An 18,979-nucleotide genomic window follows, 5' to 3' on the forward strand; every position below is an offset into this window, starting at 1 on the left:
GTCTGGGCTTTCCCAGAGTCCTTTTATACCCCCTGACCCAGAGGTGTTCCTGCCCAACAGTCCACAAGTCCTTATTACTTCCGGGTCAGGGTAAAAGTCCTTTTCTTCAACCTGGAAGTACGTCATTTCTCCTGTTCACATGACCAGGGCGTACTTCCAGGTTATAGGGCACATAAGAGTCCACGAGCCTCCCTACAGCGACTCCCGGTGGTCCCCGACGTATCCAGCATAAAAACTACAAAGTCCATGAGGCCCTGCTGGAATTCGGGGCACATCCATGCTGTCGGGAGAGCTCCTCCTGGCGGCCTGGGGGTGAGGACCGGAAACTCTTGCCGGCCATCCATCACAATCCCCCCCACCCCTTAGCGAAGCCAACTGGGGCGGAGCGTCCAGCCCCGCGAGGGACGTCCTCCTCCAGGAGGATGCGTCAGTCGGGCCTCGGCCGTGTTGTCTAGGCCCCCCAGAGAACCTAGGGGGAACGGTGTATCGGCTGTTCCTCCGTTCCCCTGTCCTCCGAGGACAACTTCGCCAAATGTGGCCCGGCTGATGACAGTTGTGACAAAGCCGTCGTCCTCCCGGTTGTCTTTCTCCCCGAGACCGGAAACATCTCGGGAATTCTGTCAACTCCGCCCTTTCCTCCACTAAGGAAGGTTTTACGACCGCTTTGCTGCTCTCAGCCCGTTTCTCCATCTTGTCTGGAGACCCGTGTTTTATTTTGGAGATCTCCTGCTTACTCTGGGGCTTGTGCACAGCTGGGGACTCTCTACTGGAAAAAGAGAGCCCCTTTGCTGTCTGCACGCCCGTTGACCTACACTTATTCTGAGGCGGCATCATCAGTACCGCATCGCTCCGGGTGACAGCACTTTCCAGCCGCCCCGGTTTGATCGGCGCTTCCCCCGCCCCTTCTATTACCAGCGTTACCTCGCTCATAACACAGGTCGGGGTCTTAAGGTCCGACACGCTCTGGGAGGCCGCATCATACACTTGCCCCGGCTCGTTCGTTCCTTCCCCCGACCACTCGGTTATCGTGCTACAATCCCTTGTTGGGTTTGCAGTGACTTGGCACCCGCTACTTATTAATTGCGGGCCTGAATCGCACTGCGTCCCCTTATAATATACAGTACGGCTTGGGCTTACCTGTACCGCCAAATCAACCAAGACCGGGGCTTCTCGGCCTAATCGCCGCAAGTATTCCTGAAGTCCTTTCTGCTGCGCCTCAGCTGTAGCTCCCAGCTCCTCTACTTGCTCCTTCAGCTCCTTCAAGCCCTGAAAGAAACTGTATATGGGCTCGAGATACTTCTCGAGATCCCGCATGTCCACAAAGTTTTTTAATTCGGCCGGAGGTAATTTTGCTACCGCCTTCTTCTTACCTGCCGGCCGGGAGCCAATGAGCACGTCCGTTGTCGGCACGTGCTCGGTTGGGTCGCGTCAAAGGCTCTTGGGAATTGGAGTCTTTAGAGGGACGGGTGGCCGCTCGTGGCCGACTGAGATCTGCCTCTTCTAATTTGTCGGCAGACCGTTCAGTCACATCCCGCTCATCTTTATCTTTATTTAATTCCGGCGCTGCTTCGCTTGCCTTCCCCTTCCCTTTCAGGAAGCTCGGAACCGTCGGGGAACAAACGACCTCACCGAAAAACCCAAAGTGACCTTCTTTGTCCCGGTATCCATTGCGCGAGGTCACGTGGTTGTTTTCCTCAAATGGGCTTCTCCGCTGCAGACTCCTAGAATGGCCCGACTTCTTCGTACCGCGGCCATCTTGCCTAGGTGTGAGGCAGGCATCTGACTCATCGTCTGCTTTCTGGAGGCAGGCCTCTGCAAAACAGGAATAAAAAATCCCCGGCGCTTCGGGCGTTTTCCTGGCACATACCTCCAAACTTGGCAGATGTGTTCCCAATCTATTTAGGGATTCCGGCGTGTCTGATGGCTGACAGCGCTCCTGCTGTTGCGCCGCTCTGGCTCGTTAAGCCTTTATCAGCGCCCGGTCTTCCTCAATCCCCGCGCAGGTTCGAATCCTGCCGACTACACCAGTGTAGCAGTAGAGGTGTTTATCGACCTCTTGAACCCTCAGGTACCACTCCAAACACCAGGTAAAAGTACAAGACTTCTTTATTTTGGAATAATCACGTGCACAAAGCACCCTCCACTCCACACTACTCATATAAACACCAATCAATACTACAATAATCACTCCTCCTCTACCAGACACTTTGCCACCCTACCTCCCAGCTCAGCTCAGTGTACTGGGCTTTCCCAGAATCCTTTTATACCCCCTGACCCGGAGGTGTTCCTGCCCAACAGTCCACAAGTCCTTATTACTTCTGGGTCAGGGTAAAAGTCCTTTTCTTCAACCTGGAAGTACGTCATTTCTCCTGTTCACGTGACCAGGACGTACTTCCAGGTTATAGGGCACATAAGAGTCCACGAGCCTCCCTACAGCGACTCCTGGTGGTCCCCAAGGTATCCAGCAGGGCTGTGCATAAAAACTACAAATTCCATGAGGCCCTACTGGAATTCGGGGCACGTCCATACTGTCGGGAGCGCTCCTCCTGGCGGCCTGGGGGTGAGGACCGGAAACTCTCACCGGCCATCCATCACAAGATTTATGTTCACATCATGGATATCTGTATTTTCAGACCATTTTCTCACCCATGATGGCAGCTGTGAGCAGACAAGCAAACAGAAAATGTATTCTTACCTAAAGAAAAGTAGTTCCAAGAATTAGTGATAAAGGAATTATTTCTAGTTTCCTTTGACTATCATAGGGGTGCCTCATAAAAGTGGAAAGCATGTTTTCTTAAATTCAAAGTGGATGTATTTGTTAAATTTTAAGGCTGTTTCATTCACCTATAGACACTGGTACCCTTCAGCCCCACTTCAATCTGCTCTGTCGCACACTCTGCCCTTTTTTGGATTTTGTGTTCACAAGACATGCCATGAATAAGGTAGCTTTTATTAAAAGTACAATGCAGTGTAATCATTTCAGATTTAATTTTTATGTGCACAAAGGACTATCAAACTCATATGTGCTCCCCTTTTCACCACACTTCCATTCAGCATAGGCGTTGTAAAAAAAAATAAGGGGCCTGAGTTGCCTCGAAAGCTTGCATATTGTAATCTTTTTAGTTAGCCAATAAAAGGTGTCATTTTGCTTGACTTTCACTAAAAAAAATAACAAAGACTGTCTAAAAAAACACCCACGACATCCACTGCAAGCAGACAAATGAGCAAAAAACGTATTTTAGAAAAATAGTACCAAGGAATTTGTGATTAAATAGGTATTTTCAGTTCCTTGTCGTTATCTCAAGGAGGCCTCATGAACGTGGAAGGCGTGTTTTCTTAAATCGGAATCTTTCAAACTAGACGTAATTGGTAAGTTTTAAGGCTGTTTCATTAACCTGCGGGCCCCATTGTAAGCTGCAAGAATAATCAAGATATTTTTAAAATTTATAAAAAATGCTTAACTTTAGAAAACAAATTTCTTTTTGGCAAATTAATATGTACCATGATTGTGAAGAAATAACAAACTTGTGAAATACCAAAGTTAAGAGCATTGTGGTAGTAAGTGAGTTTTATTTACCGCTCGACTTGACATTTGGCCTAGATGTCCAGTGGGATCTTTTCCTCAAACACTGTTGCTCAGTTATTAAATTGGGTTGTGTAGACGATTAATGTGGTTGCTTAATGCTGATTAGTTAAAATATAGCAAGCTTGCTTTCCTTATATTCTCACAAGTCTCTACATTTACATCCATAGTCCAACCATGTGGTGTGGTTAATGGATAAATTCAGCTTCAGGTTACAAGTTCACTTATTGGTGGCAATCGAAAACCACTCAGGGGTTTAAAGAAATGCTGAATACAGCTTCACCAAAGGAAAGGTGGAGTTGGGGCCAGATGACAGCATGCCACAATTATGATAAAAACAGCTTTAAAACTACTGACCTTATCATTTAAATGTGTGTTGCTCTTTGACTAACGGACTAATATCCTTTGAAGGAAAGGTCCTGTTATGAAATCACTCCCCTTATTATAACTTAAGCTCTTTGGTGGCTCTGAGTATAATATCTTTTCTGCTTTTTGTACTGTTCTTAATAATGATAAAATAAATCACGCCCTGTTTTTGCCTGTAATTATTTAATTCTCATTTCTCTGAAGCTGCAATATCATATAAAGATGCTGAAACTGAAACAGAGCCATCCGCACATTTTGGAAAAAGACCCAGGGCTTCAGCAGAGGAAACAGGTATGGCTTTGAATATCTGAATTTGTAATTTTTATTTTGGGAAAGGGAATGGAAGCGATGGGACATTAGGTGTCATGATTATACGTATTTTTTATTGGATTTCACTTGCATTTTAATAGTGTACAGTTAATTCTACAAATATTTTCTTTCTGTTTCAGCGTCGCCTGCCATGCTGCCACCCGATGTTTTTCTAAATCTAAGATTTCCAGCAGTGTCTGAACAGGAAATGGCATCTGCAAAATTCATTGATCCTGCAATCGATATGGTGGGTGTTTATTACAGTATCTTAAAATAAAGCCCTTGGCAATGTTGACTGTGATATTAACAAGTACATAAAAATGTGATTTTAAGCCCAAGTAGCAGATCTCATTGTGCATACCTGTCCTTCCACTCCTCTCCTCAAATCCATTAAGCAGCACCCCTTTGACAAGACATTTTTTATTTAATTTAAAAGTGTTGTCCTTTACTGAAAGTATAGACTAGTAAATTGATCAGTTTGAGATTTTGATTTTGCTGTAGAGACACTTTGTCGTGGGTCTCGGTTGCTTGAAGGAATGGTATGTAACTAGGTAATCTGTATAGTCATTTTATATAATTCTCATATTTGTTTGTCTCTTTGGGTCTCAGCTGTGCCCAGGTTTCAGTTTTGGTTGAAGACACTCAGGAGGCAGAGGATGGCGTCTGTTCCTCGTTAGCCACACAGCCACTGGCGCTGTCTGTTTCTGTGTATTTTTAGCTGAACGACTCATCCAGCAGTCAGACATGCAGGTTACTGAAGAGCATCTTTTTACTGACAGCAAGGCACAAAGGCCGGAGTTGAAATTATGATCTTAACAGCTATAGAATATCCCTAAGCAACTTAAGGTCATTTAACTGGCTACATTTTTTGAAAATATTTCAGAAGATAGATTAATATTGTGGCGGGTAGAGATACTTGTACAGCAAGTCCAAACCCAGAATAACACCAAGTATGCTCAGGGAAAAATGAAAAGTCTGATTTATTAAAGACACATGGGTAGATAACACTGAAGGAGCAACAGAAAATATACAATGATATTAAAATAAGAACATCTAAGCTTCAGTGGGCCTAACTAGTATAATAAAGAGTCCTTGGGCCACAACCCTTTTTTCCCAAGTGAGCCACAAGTTCCCTCTGTTTCTCCCACTGTCGCCACTCGCTCCACTCCCCACTCCAAGCTTGGTTAAGGGGCTTTAAAGCATCCTTCCAGAAGTACTTTTGGGTTCCAGTCCTGGGGCACGTTTGGGGTCAGGAGTGCCTTTTAGAAGTCCACTATTGTTCTCAGATGTTCATGCAGTTCTGACCCGTTAATCTACATTAAAAGGGCCAGACCACCCAGTAAAGGTCTGATTCCTGCCTTTGTAAGGCAACATATCACCCTGCTGCCAGCCTTTGTTTTTTGGGGCTGTTATTCTGCCAGTTTTTGTGCCCCATTGTCATTTGATTATAAAATTTCCTTGGCACGGTTGCTTTTTGAGATCCTTCCATTTTTCAGTGACCTGACCTCCTTTCCAGGACATTTTACTTTGCATCCTGTCCTTAGTAGGTGATAATTCTTCTCACAACCAAGGATTAATTAACTTTACAATATACTGATAACATGAAAAAATTGAATATGAAACATTACACATTTATATGAAAAAGAAAGTTCAGTCTTTCAGTTCAATTCTTTTATATTTCACAGCACAACAAGCAATCATGTAACCCTCACTTAGTCCTAAAATTAGGTAAATCTAGCCTCTGGTGACAAACAGCACCTAATGCATTTTACGGTGTCATTTTTTATGTTAAGACCAGTAACGGCGCAATGCACGATAATGTCTAGTGAATATGCTTGACTTGAGCATTCCTAGTTTTCATCCTCTTTCTCTGTACGTTTATCATTCGTTTGCTCAAAGGTTGATGCACTTGCTGCTTTCTGAGCAGCTCTTCTTTTCTCCCCCTATCGGCCCACTGCTTCTTCTCTTCTTTCATCATCATCGTTTCACGTTAAAACTGATTAAGTTAGTTTTTGTGTTGCAATTACTTAGTACTTTTTCTTAATTTTTCACTTAAGCTGGCACTGAAGTCTTCAATCTGCCTCAAGAATGATTTAAGATATGAAGATGTAGGGGAAGTGACCGCGAAGGTGCTAGGGAATGAGAACGATTCACGTACGCATGCGCCGCACAGCTGCCTTGCTGCGCGCTGCCGAGAGTTGATTCTACAATAAAATAAAATAAAAACAAAAAGAGTAATAAAAATCATCACCCTGAAAGCGGGTAGTAGACATCACATAGTATATGTGTACCAAATTTCAGGTCAATAGGTGAAACGGTTTGCGAGCTACAGGTGATGTAAAATCCTGGACAGACAAACGAACAGCCATGGTAGCGTATTATATATGATTAAACAAGCCAATATGTACTAGCCATGTGTGAAAAAGTAAGTACCCCCACTGTTTAATAAATCAACCCTTAATCAGGAAATGTTATCTCCATTATATAAATGAGAATGTTTGGCATTTGGTGAAGATTCTTTGTTACGTCATGATTAGGGCTGTCAAAGCTAAAGGATTAATGCATGTGATTCATTTCAGAAGTGTAACTTGTCATTTTTCATTAATCACATTTAGTCCATGCGTTGTTCCACACTTCTTGCTATCTGGACTTGTGCTTTTTGATTTAAAACGCTCCAGGCGGTTCAAAGGACAAAAATGCTGATATTTGTAAACTGGCAAGCTTAAATTTCACAGAATGGAAATGTCTTTGTTGTATCTTTTAAGAGCAAAATATGCTGCTGCTAAAAGCCATAATCTGCACCAAACTACACGGAATGCACCACTGGATCCAAGTCTATGAACAAAACAAAATGTAAATCAGGCTGCAGACTTCTAAATATGGTTAAATATATTGTGTCACGTTTATCGATGATTTGTGTGAAAACCACAAGTCTTGGAGCAGCTAAGAAGCTGTAAGGTAATCCTCTGTAATAAAATCCCTGTGTGCGTCCAGGTGTCCGTGTGTGTGTGTCTTCTGGTGAAGTGTGCATACGTGGGGCACGGTGCAATGCGCGATATTACTGTCAGAGAAAGTTACAGGCGTTTTACGGAAATACAAACTAGTATTACTGCGAGAGGAAATTAAAGGTACACAATACAGTGACGCATATTACAGCCACATACAAGCCAGTATTACTGTCAGAGGAGATTAAAGGCATATTACCGACGCGCACGCCTGTATTACCGCCAGAGAAAATTAAAGGTATATTACGAACGTACAAGCCAGTTGACATACAAGACAGTATTACTGTCACAGAAAATTAAAGACACACAATACACGGTGGCAGCCCACAAAGAACGGTCAGCTCAGCAAGTAAACATCAACAAAAGAAAGGCTGAAAGAAAGAAAAATACGACCAACAAAAAGAAGGAGGTCAAAGTCCCTTGCCATTTAATATAGACTGTTCCTACTAATGTTTATGCACTACTGTTCTAGCGCCCGTTATTGTAATGGGCTTAATGACTAGTAATAATAATAATAATAATAAAAATACATTTTATTTATGCAAGGCGCCTTTCTAAGCACTCAAGGAAACCGAACAAACAATAAATAGAAAAACACATTATAAACAAAACTTAACACATAAAAATATAAAAATTAAAACCAAACAAAGCCACTGTAGTCATAAAGAAAAAGCCATTTTAAACAGATGGATTTTAAGTTCACATTTGAAAGTTGAAAATGATTCGATATTTCTAAGCTCAGTAGGTAGTGAGTTCCAGAGCTTGGGAGCAGAACGGCTGAATGCTCGGCTCCCCATGGTGGTTAGATGGGCGAGAGAGACGGTCAGATGGATGGAGGAAGAGGATCTAAGGTTACGGGAGGGAATGGCAACATGAAGAAGGTCGGACAGATATGGAGGGGTGAGGTTATGAATAGCCTTAAATGTTAACGGAACAATTTTAAAATCAATTCGAAACTTAATTGGGAGCCAATGAAGCTGCTGCAAGACCAGAGTAATATGGTGAATAGACGGGGTTCGAGTAATGAGCTGAAGCTTATGGAGAGAGTTATTAGAGAGACCAAAGAGGAGTCCAGACGAGAAGTAACAAGAACGTGAACAAGAATGACAGTGGTATGGGGAGTGAGGGAGGGGTGAATACGATTAATGTTACGTAGGTGGAAGTAAGCAGACCAGGTGATGTTATTACTATGAGATTGGAAAGGTAGAGTACTATCAAGGATGACACCCAGACTCTTGACCTGAGGTGAAGGGGAAATAAAGGAGTTATCAACAGCAAGTGAAAGATTATCGGCTTTGGATAATGATGATTTTGTACCAATGAGGAGAACGTCAGTTTTGTCACTGTTTAATTTAAGAAAATTTTAAGAAAACCAGGATTTGATTTCAGCAATGCAGTCAAGAAGCGAAGGTGGTGGAAAAGAAGAGGTGGGTTTACCAGCAAGGTAGAGCTGGGTGTCATCAGCATAACAGTGAAAATGAATGTTATATTTACAAAAGATATTTCTAAGAGGAAGAAGGTAAATAATAAAAAGAACAGGCCCCAGGACAGAGCCCACCTGAAGTAACAGCGGTGGGTTGGGGTGTGAAAGTTTTAAGCTGAATAAACTGACTGCGGCCTAAGATGTAGGATCTGAACCAATCTAGTGGAGTTTGGGTAATGCCAATCAAAGATAATCTATTAAGGAGAGTGGTATGACAAATAGTATCAGAGGCCGCACTCAGATCAAGGAGGATGAGAATAGTGATTAGACCAGAGTCAGCTGCCATAAGAAGGTTGTTGGTAATTTTAACAAGTGCCGTTTCTCTACTATGGAGGTGGTCGAAAACCAGACTGGAACTCTTCATATAGATTATTATGAGATAAGTGGGAGTGAAGTTGGATAGCTACTAATGACATTCACTGAAGACTACTGGACATCACTAGACAAACAAAATCATTTCATTTAAATATCTGAATTATTGAGATTATTCATCCATTTTCCTAGTCTGCTTGCCAAGGGAAGAGTCACAGGGAACCTAGAGCCTGTCCCAGCAAGCATAGGGGACAAGGCAGGAACAATCCCTGGAGAAGGTGCTGGGCCATCCGAGGGTAAACACACACACACACACACACACACACACACACACACACACACACACACACACACACACACACAGACACTAGGGCCAATTTACCTGACTGCATGTCTTTGGATGGGAACCCACAGGGAGAACATGCAGACCTCACACAAGGAACACGCAGGAGTGAACCGTGGTCTCCTTGTTGTGAGGCAGCAGTGCTACCACTGCGTCACCATGCCCCCCCAATGAGACTAACTGAATGAATATTTGCAATTGATTGCGATTAAAAATTGGAATTGTTTGACAGCCCAAGTCCTAAGATGTAAAGTAATAAAACTGAAAGAAGCCCCCAGTTGATGTTTCATATGACTTTGCTTCATTTAGCAGAACACAAAACTATGTTGTGTTTAGAGACAGCCTGGCCCTGAGAAATAGCTCTGCATCTGGACAAAGCAAACTGAGACAGTCAAGAAGTTCTAACATCAGCCAAGAATCATCCTGCTGTACCGATATTAATACATGCTTCAAAATATGTTTGCTTTCATACAAAAAGTTAGTACTAGGGTGTTGTACCGTGTTAGCCATTATGAATGTAGAGAAAAGCCAAGCAAAATGACACCTTTTATTGGCTAACTAGAAAGATTACAATATGCAAGGTTTCGAGGCAACTCAGGCCCCTTCTTCAGGCAAGATGTAATCAAAATACAAAAAGTTAGAAATGTTCATCATTTTTGCAACTTTGCTTTCCAGAGTTGGATAAAATGCTAAATGAGTTGGAAATATCCTTGTCTTGCTACACATTTACATAAACAGATATGGAACTAAAACCATGAATACTTAATTTATACAAAAAATGTTTGTGGGGTGGCACAGTAGTTGGCACTGCTGTTTGACATCGCCAGGTGCCTGAATTAGAGTCCTTTGGTACTCTGAGTCATTGCCCGTCTGGAGTTTTGATGCCCTTCCAGTATACATATCAGCTTTTTCCAGCTAAGCTTATTTCCACATACAGTATATGCCAACAAAATTTTTTATTAAATTAAAATACGCAGTTGTATTTGTATTTGTGAGTGTCCCCCATGGTGGCATTCCACCCATTCCAAAAGCTCCAACTTGAGGCCGCTTTGTAAAGGATAAAGCAGGCTTAGACAATGGACAGGTTAATAAAAATAAATGTACCGTATAATCAATTGATAGAAAAACAAAAAATCAGAGACAGCTGAAAAGAAAAAATGAACAATTAGTAGACCTAAAAGGAAAACCATAAGTACTTTGTAAGTACGGCGGTCAATGATGATTCAGAATTTGCTCTCTTTTCATTGGGGTGTGTTTTCGCTTCTTGCTCTGCCTCTTTGCCACTTCCCCAAGTTTGTTCTTTCTGCCTCCTGGGTTTTCAGACACCCAAAGGGATCTGAAGGTAATTTTTTAAAGATTGGTAGCTGGACATGTTGGACACATGAATTATTCACTTAGGCCTTGTGATGACATACTGTCCTTTAGATAGATAGATAGATAGATAGATAGATAGATAGATAGATAGATAGATAGATAGATAGATACTTTATTAATCCCAAGGGGAAATTCACACTTTTATACTGGTGAGAGAATGGACAAGTACACTCAATGTCCAGTTATTTTCCACCAAGTCCAGGCCTATTTTTTATTATTTGTCAACTTTATGTACTATAGACACAAAAGTGACATTTCATAAAAGTAAAGTTGTGTAGAACTTATTGGTGTTTTTCAATTTCATTCAGTTTCACTCTACTTATCATGATGACATTCATGGTAGCAGCATGCTGAGATGGGTAAGCCAGGCCATCCTATCCTCAGCAACTTCTTCCAGCTCCTTCTTGGGAGTTCCAAGACTCTCCCAGGACAATCGAGAGAGCCTTCCAGCCCATCCTGGGACTGTCCCGTGTGTTTTCCCATTCTTGTCTTGTACACCATCCATGTGATAAACCACATGCCCAAACCACTTCAACTGGCTCTGCCCAATCCAGAAAAACAGCGGTTCTCTCCGAGGTCCTCCTGGATTGCTGAGCTAATCAAACAGCACTGCACAGAAAGCACCCAGAGGTTTGCCTCTGATATGTAAGGGTTTCATCTTGTCTGTTAGACACTGAAAGAGTTTCCATTTTCGTGTGACACACTGATTTAGGTTTGGGCTGTAGTAAATATGTTTCCTTGAATATACAGTGTACCACTGCTCTGTTTCAAATATGTGGTTAACAGTCATATTATTAGTTACACATACTGTAGTAGTGAGATGATCTCCCATTAACTTCAGAACAGGCTGATTTAATTTAGGGTGAAGTTAATCACATGTGCGGTGTCAGCCCAAATCAACTTCAGTGTGTCCATAGTTGTTGCATATATTTTATACCAGTAACGGCGTGTGCAGTGATACACTTGACTTATCGTTTCCATCCTCTTTCTCTGTCTCTGTTTAGCATTCGTTTGCTCAGAGGTTGATGTGCTTACTGCTTCCTGAGCAGCTCTTCTTTACTCCACCCTAGCGGCCCGCTGCTTCTCTTCTTTCATTGGCATCTTTTTGCGTTAAAACTGATTAAGTTAGTTTTTGTGTTGCAATTACTTAGTACATTTTCTTTAATTTTTCACTTAAGCTGGCACTTAAGTCTTCAATCTGCCTCAAGAATGATTAGCGAAGGTGGTAGGGAATGAGAACGGCGCCCATACGATATGTGCCGCACGGCCGCCCTGCTGCGTGCTCCCAAGAGTTGATTCTACAATAAAATAAAATAAAAACGAAAAGAGTAATAAAAATCATCACCCCGAAAGCGGATAGTAAACGTCACGTAGTATATGTGTACCAAATTTCAAGTCAATAGGTGAAACGCTTTGCGAGCTACAGGTGATTTAAAATCCTGGACAGACAAACGAACAGCCACGGTAGCGTATTATAGAAGAAGACTAGCCATCCCCTGCTGCTCAGCCTGCGTAGTAGTGAAACAGGACAAACTTTAAAAATCAATAAACAAACCGGTATCGCTAGCTAAGCAGTGGCAAGATACGCTCCAAAATGTGGTGAGAGGTAGAGCGACTAGAATGGAGGCTGACGTGTGAGTGAGGAGAGCCCTGGGCCCCCTACTCCTGACGTCACGCTACCCCCTCCCCTCGGCCCGCAACCTCTGTCTCGGATTAGTGCGAATATATTGCTCCTGCAAGTGAACTATGATTCTTAGTGTGATGAGAGAAGTTGCAAAATCAACCGGAATTTTCAAGCAAATTGTAGCAAAAAACCCGATCTAAATCCGTTAAGTAGTTCTCTCGTGAAATGCAAACAGACAGACAGACGTTGGATTTTATATATAGAGAGATATTACTCTGTAGGGACAGTGGCGTAGCTGGGGGGGGCAAGGGGGGGGACGTCTGTCCCCGGGTGCAGCATCCAGGGGTCGCCGAATTGATGTTCCCCATTGCATTTTGGCAAACAGGAGGGGGCGCAAAATCTTCAGTTGTCCCCGGGTGCTGAAAACCCTAGCTACGCCTCTGTGTAGGGATCATTGTATTTCATAACTCAGATAGTCAAATGAATTGAAATCTGTTGACAGGGAAGGCGATTGTATTAAGCCACATTTCCCTTTCATGTTCCTGGCACCTTTGCATGTGTTTTCTAGCCTTGTAGCAAGGAGCATGTCATTTTCCTGGCCAAAAATCTTATTCACTGATGTGTGTGCTACTGCCTTAATGGAATTTACCTGTTTGACAACAACCTTTGGAGGCTCCCCTGTGACATCCATCCACTTATTATTGTACAAATGGAGCTAAAGTGCACAACACAAAACAGACCCAACATAATTATGCCAGCGCAGGATGAATCCATAGATTCAGGACATTCCGCCATGAACTAGTCCCTCCATCTGCTTGTGAAAAAAGCAGGATTCATCAAATTTAACTGATGACTACAATTTCTACTAGACTGCTTCAGACAGAATTTACTGTTTCTTTAGTGAAAGTGAAATTATATGGTAAATTTTCACATCTTTTTTTATCAATAGAGTTTGATGGTTTTTTGCTGACGTAAAATGAAAGCAGTGCAGGCACACGTCTATGGGGTATTAATATGTGCTGCATTTGCTGTCCTACTTCTGTTTCACCACTCACAGTGTATCCGAATACAACATTGTGCACACTGCAGTACAAAGTGAAATTTATGCTTTAATCAGAATCATTAATAAGTAACCACATACCATGATTATGTGCAAGCACTATATTTAAGCAGTACTAACTGAAAGTATGATTGCATTTATTCTATATTCACCTTATTTTACAGGATCCCGCTGGACGGCAGTTTTTAAGTGTGATCGATATTGATGCTGCAGAGCTGATAAAGGATTTGACTTTGTCTCCAGAGCCCTCAGCTTTAGTTTCTCGATGTAAAATTAGGTCATCAGATTCTGATCTCCATCTTGTGGCTGCTTCTGAAGTAAATATTGATCCTTCTGGTTTGGTCCCAGTTGATAACAAACATGACTTCATCACTGCAGCTTTTGAAGGTAAAGTACAATAGGGTAATATCTTATAAAATTCAGCTTATTGTTATGTGTACATAGTACAGTTAAATTCTTATTCAAATTCAAATTAAATTTCAGCTGTTATCTTTACATGTAAAGACTGTGATAAAGGACGCTGTATAGCACCTGACCCGGCACAGACTGACACAGAGGCACATGTAAAATCCAAGCAAAGACTTTATTTTCTTTAGCTGGAGGGCACGTCTTCCCCGTGAACCACCCAGCTACAGCACAGTCCCAGTAAGCACAACTCCAAAGCACAACTACACTCCCGTTTGGCACCACCACTCCTCCCTGGCAACTGAGTCCTCTTACTCCCGATTCTGGCCCTGAGTGGTGGTTGCCGGCCCTTTTTATAGCCCACCTGGAAGTGCTCCAGGTGCTTGATCACCGGCTTCTGATTGCACTTCTGGGCAGGGCTGTAGAGTTGTCCAGGCTGGCTCAGGGACCCATGCAGCACCCCCTGGTAGCCACCCCAGATCCCTACAGGGCTGTGGAGATCTCCCATGGGGCCCTGCGGGAAACTGAGGCACCATCCTCAGCCAGGGAGGTTGCCACCAAGTGTCCCGGGGGAGGTATTGAGCAGTCCATGATTGCTCCCCCAGAACACGTGTAGAAGGGGCGTCATGGCTGCCTGCCACAAGACGTAAGTTTCCAGTTGATCATGCTTGTGGCTGGATTGTGGCATCCCAGTTAGCGCTGAGGTGGCCAAGGTTATAGTTAAGTGGAATCATTGGAATGCCGAAAAATAATGTGGCATTCAATGTGAAATGTAACATTTGTCTTAAGTAAAGTAGATCATTACTATCTAATAAAAATTTAGTAAGCAGTCATTATCCACAGACTTCTGTATATTCATTTATCCACTTCTATGAAAGTCTAACCATTTTGCAATACCATAGAAAAAAAAGTTGTGAGAGGCCTATCACACAGCATGTAAGACTGAGCAATAACAGGTCTGTGATACCCTTACACCTGGCTTATACTTACCGTGTGAAGCCTGTGCACAGCCACAACATAAAGCACGTGTGTGGTGAGCGACCAAAACACATTTACACTTGTTATGGCCCATTCTGTCTGCATGTTGATAGTCTTCTCATCGGTAAGTGATAGTGTTTGGTCAGTGTCGCATAGTTAAGAATGTCACAGCAGAGGATGTGAGACTGTGCTGATGGAAGAAGAGTTGTGCCTGCTGTTATTGACTAGAAAAGGAGAAGGTGGAGTGTCAGACCTAATGAGCAAAAGCAGTGAAGAAAGTGTGAGTGTGTTATTCTCATGAGCGTGGGATCTACATGATGAGCAGATGCATTTCAAAAGTCTTTGCATGTCTTCCTTGTTTTTCATGTGTTTTGCATCACATTTAGCCCTTCATTTATCATTCTGGCACCCATGTAACCAGTCTCTTCTTGAGATTCACCATTTTGAATACGTGGCGCCACATCTGCATTGGCGTATAGTTAGAAAAATGTAGCGTGATTGGCCATGTCTGACAACATTTTCACCACATGGCCTTGCACCCAGAGCATACGCATCAAATATAAACCAGTCTTTAGATATCTGGTGCTGCATGTACACTACACTGAATAGATCAATGTGTGTCTACCTGGCACAGAAAGATATGGGCAAGCTGTTGAATCCCATTCGTCATGGGCACTGGGTCTTGCAGCTGTTTCACATGAACAAGGAATTCTCAGTAAGTGCAGGTCTCAAGTTCGCACTGATTAAGTCACAGCCCTTTGTACAAACCTCCCATCACTACTACAGGTAGAATGGTTTAGTGAGGTGCTTGGGTAGGCTCTGCCGTGGTTGTTCACAGCCTCTGGAGGAGCACCAAAAAGATGAAGAAGTAAATATCATACATGTTTTCCATAGACATACCTGAAAATTGATCATTACCAATATTCCAAGGCCAAGAACAGAGGTCTAAGGTGATGATTAGGGGCATCTGGGATGGGACCCAGACCAGCATCACGTATCCTGCTGCCCCCAAATTCATTTTCTACATTCTTGGTAACATTCCCCCTTTTTTTGACATCCACTGCATGCCCAGCCTACCTGGAAAGGAGTCTCTCTTTGAACTGCCTTTCCCAAGGTTTCTCCATTTTTTCTCTACTAGGGTTTTTTTGGGAGTTTTTCCTTGTCTTCTTAGAGAGTCAAGGCTGGGGGGCTGTCAAAAGGCAGGGCCTGTTAAAGCCCATTATGGCACTTCTTGTGAGATTTTGGGCTATACAAAAATAAATTGTATTGTATTATATTGTATTCCGTGTGTTCTCAGTGTTTTTTGTTGTCAAAACACACACACACACACACATATATATATATATATATATATATATATATATATATATATATATATATATATATATATATATATATATATATATATAATTTTAATAAACTTCAAAAATAGCAGCAATTCCAACCATGGTGTAACTATGCAATACATTAGCCTTTTAAATTTCTCCATAAATAATCCAAGAAAGGAAAGTTGATATGCTGTGACTTTGTTATAAATTTTTACAATTTCCATCCATCCATCCATTCATTATCCAACCCGCTATATCCTAACTACGGGGTTACAGGGGTCTGCTGGAGCCAATCCCAGCCAATACAGGGCTCAAAGCAGGAAACAAACCCCGGGCAAGGCACCATCCCACCACAGTTTTACAATTTCATTTTTTGTTTTTTTTTCTTGAATATTCTGCTATATTTAAGTCTTTTTGGTGGTTGCAAATATTATTTTGATTAGAGATTTTGTAGACGTTTTTAATTATAGATGTTAAAATATTAATGTCTTTCCATGACACCATTTTGTTTTCCATGGGTACCAACATTTTGGGCTTAGTCGGTGTACTGTTGCCTGCCATGTTGCTATGCTGGACAATGGAGGTTGCAACCAGTAATGTCACAGGTTAGAGAGTATAAAGGTCAGACTTTCTAGTTACCCAGGTCCTGAATAAGAATCTTTAGTGGGACATGCATTTTGTTTATTGATATTCTTGTTATAACTTAGGGCTTGTTTTCTTTTTACTTTGATTTCTGCAATTTTGATTAGGCTAGATGACAGATCAATTTGGACTTCCTAGTTACAAACTTTGCAAGGCTTCACTCTTAATTAAAATCTGCCTCAATTCTTTCTGTGGCAAAACAAAGGTAATCTTTTTCTTGGCCTCTAATGAGTAAATCCTTTGGATTCCTGTGAAGTATAAAGAAAACTATCTTCAAAGTATTTGTCTCTTTTTTAGCACTTACCTATTTTGATACTTTTTCCAGAATCTGATTCTTCAGTTTCACCAGAATTTCCACTGATAAAACCCAGTTCTTTAGACCCTGGAGGTGAACCAACCAAATGGTTTCTGTCACAGGATGACACCATGATTGGGTTATTGCCACAGTCTTTAAGCCAATCTGTGATCCACAAGCATGTTGCTACCAAACTCTCAGAGATGGACATTCAGCTGACTGCATTGCAGAATATTGCTAAGGACATGGAACTGGAGTTTTCCAACACCCGACTGGTAGGTGTTATTTTTGTAATTGGGTGAAAATTTCAGCTTCAGGTTTAACACTCTATATTTTTAGGTACTGCTGAGTAACCATATTCAGTTGAATGTCTATCCATGTGTTTCTGTGTAACTGTACTCTTCATATTCCATCGTTCATTCATTTCTTAATTGACATATACATCCATTTTTAAGTTTATTTTTTATATACAGTATTTATCATTTTAATGTTTAGAAGTTTAATACAATCAGACATGTGTAAAAGAGGACAAAGAAAGATAAAGGTTTTTGGGCGACACTGTGTCCCTGTATATTACAAATACAGTACAAAATAATACACCTTTGAAGGTGCGAGTCTGAAAATAGACTGTCTGAGATGGCAACACTTCTGGTTAAATATAGGCCAAGCAAGAAGAGGTGAGTCCAGGTGGACAGACACTGGAAGTGACGTCGGAGGTGGTAAGGTTGTCAATCATCTGGTCTACAGAGGAAGGAGAAGATATATAGTGCCACCCTGTGGATCATCAAGGAGTTACCACTGCCATAACCTTTAAGCTGCCCCCAATGCGCACATGTGGTAGTTGTTTAAAATTAGCTTCAGTATTTGACAGCTGTGGAGGTTTTCTCTGGGTTTTCTCCACAAGGATTCCAGATTTGGGAGCATAACTGACAAAAGTGTTTTGAAAATAGTAATAAGGATTATATCAGATTAAGACGATTTGTATTTTCCATTTGAAGAATAGGACATAACAGTGAACTCACTGTCTGTTCTAATCACTGTCTATTTTAAAACAATCTTGTTTATCACAAAGTCAGAGAGTAGTAACGCGTTGCATGTTAGACGTGCAAGTAAAATGTAATTGTTTGGCTACAAGAGAAAGCCAACTTATCTTTGCATCACTTCACCATCATTATGAACACAAAGAAAAAACAGTAAGCCCATTATTGTTATCAGTGTTCACCAAGGGAAAATTCTATGAAAAACATGACTCCAAGAATCAATTACTCTCTTTCCAAAGAAAAATAAAGACTTGCCACAATGTACAAGGATGATGTACAAGACCAATTTCACTTACGAATAATGATGTTAACATCTTGGAGTAAGTTTTACCTAAAAAAATAGAGAAAGGACTTCCCTGTGTAATATCACAAAATCAAACTGTATTTATTAAAGACCGTGTTAAATATGCAGTCTTCTGCACTTGTTTGTTGTAATGTATTCTCCTCTAGGGTCTGAATCTCCAAGAGTCTTGCTATCTCTGGATGCAGAGGGGATTTTTGCTGGAGTTTGGTGGGTGTATCTATTTGCCATGTTGTGCCAACTTGGGATCGGCCCCAACATATCTGCATGGACCTAATTGTTATGTAGTTTTCTAGAAGCGTCAAGTCAGTATAAACATAAATTTCAAATATTTTAATTTGGATTGTGAGGCCAGATGGAGGTGTCCTGTCTCACCAATGCTGTTGAACCAATAGCTGTCCAACTCTGAAGGATTATGGGATAAAAGCTTGAACAGAAAATATCTCTTTATGTCATTGTGCTTTATATTTCCAACAAAGATTCATCTATGATATTGGTGTTGAACTTGCTGAGACAATTTCATAAAATCTT

At 41.7% G+C, this 18,979-nt stretch overlaps 1 protein-coding gene across 1 annotated transcript in view; it reads left to right on the plus strand.

The window, feature by feature from the left end:
- Window positions 1–18,979, plus strand: part of LOC127528025 (ciliogenesis and planar polarity effector 1-like) — a 46,953-nt gene that overhangs the window by 10,831 nt on the left and 17,143 nt on the right. The window contains exons 7-10 of the mRNA XM_051928579.1: window positions 4,154–4,240; window positions 4,399–4,505; window positions 13,624–13,846; window positions 17,138–17,382. Of these exons, the coding sequence (XP_051784539.1) occupies window positions 4,154–4,240; window positions 4,399–4,505; window positions 13,624–13,846; window positions 17,138–17,382 (662 nt within the window). The remainder of the gene's footprint in view (window positions 1–4,153; window positions 4,241–4,398; window positions 4,506–13,623; window positions 13,847–17,137; window positions 17,383–18,979) is intronic.

This window comes from Erpetoichthys calabaricus, chromosome 5, assembly GCF_900747795.2.
Source record: "Erpetoichthys calabaricus chromosome 5, fErpCal1.3, whole genome shotgun sequence".
In the NCBI taxonomy this organism is placed as follows: Eukaryota; Metazoa; Chordata; class Cladistia; order Polypteriformes; family Polypteridae; genus Erpetoichthys; species Erpetoichthys calabaricus.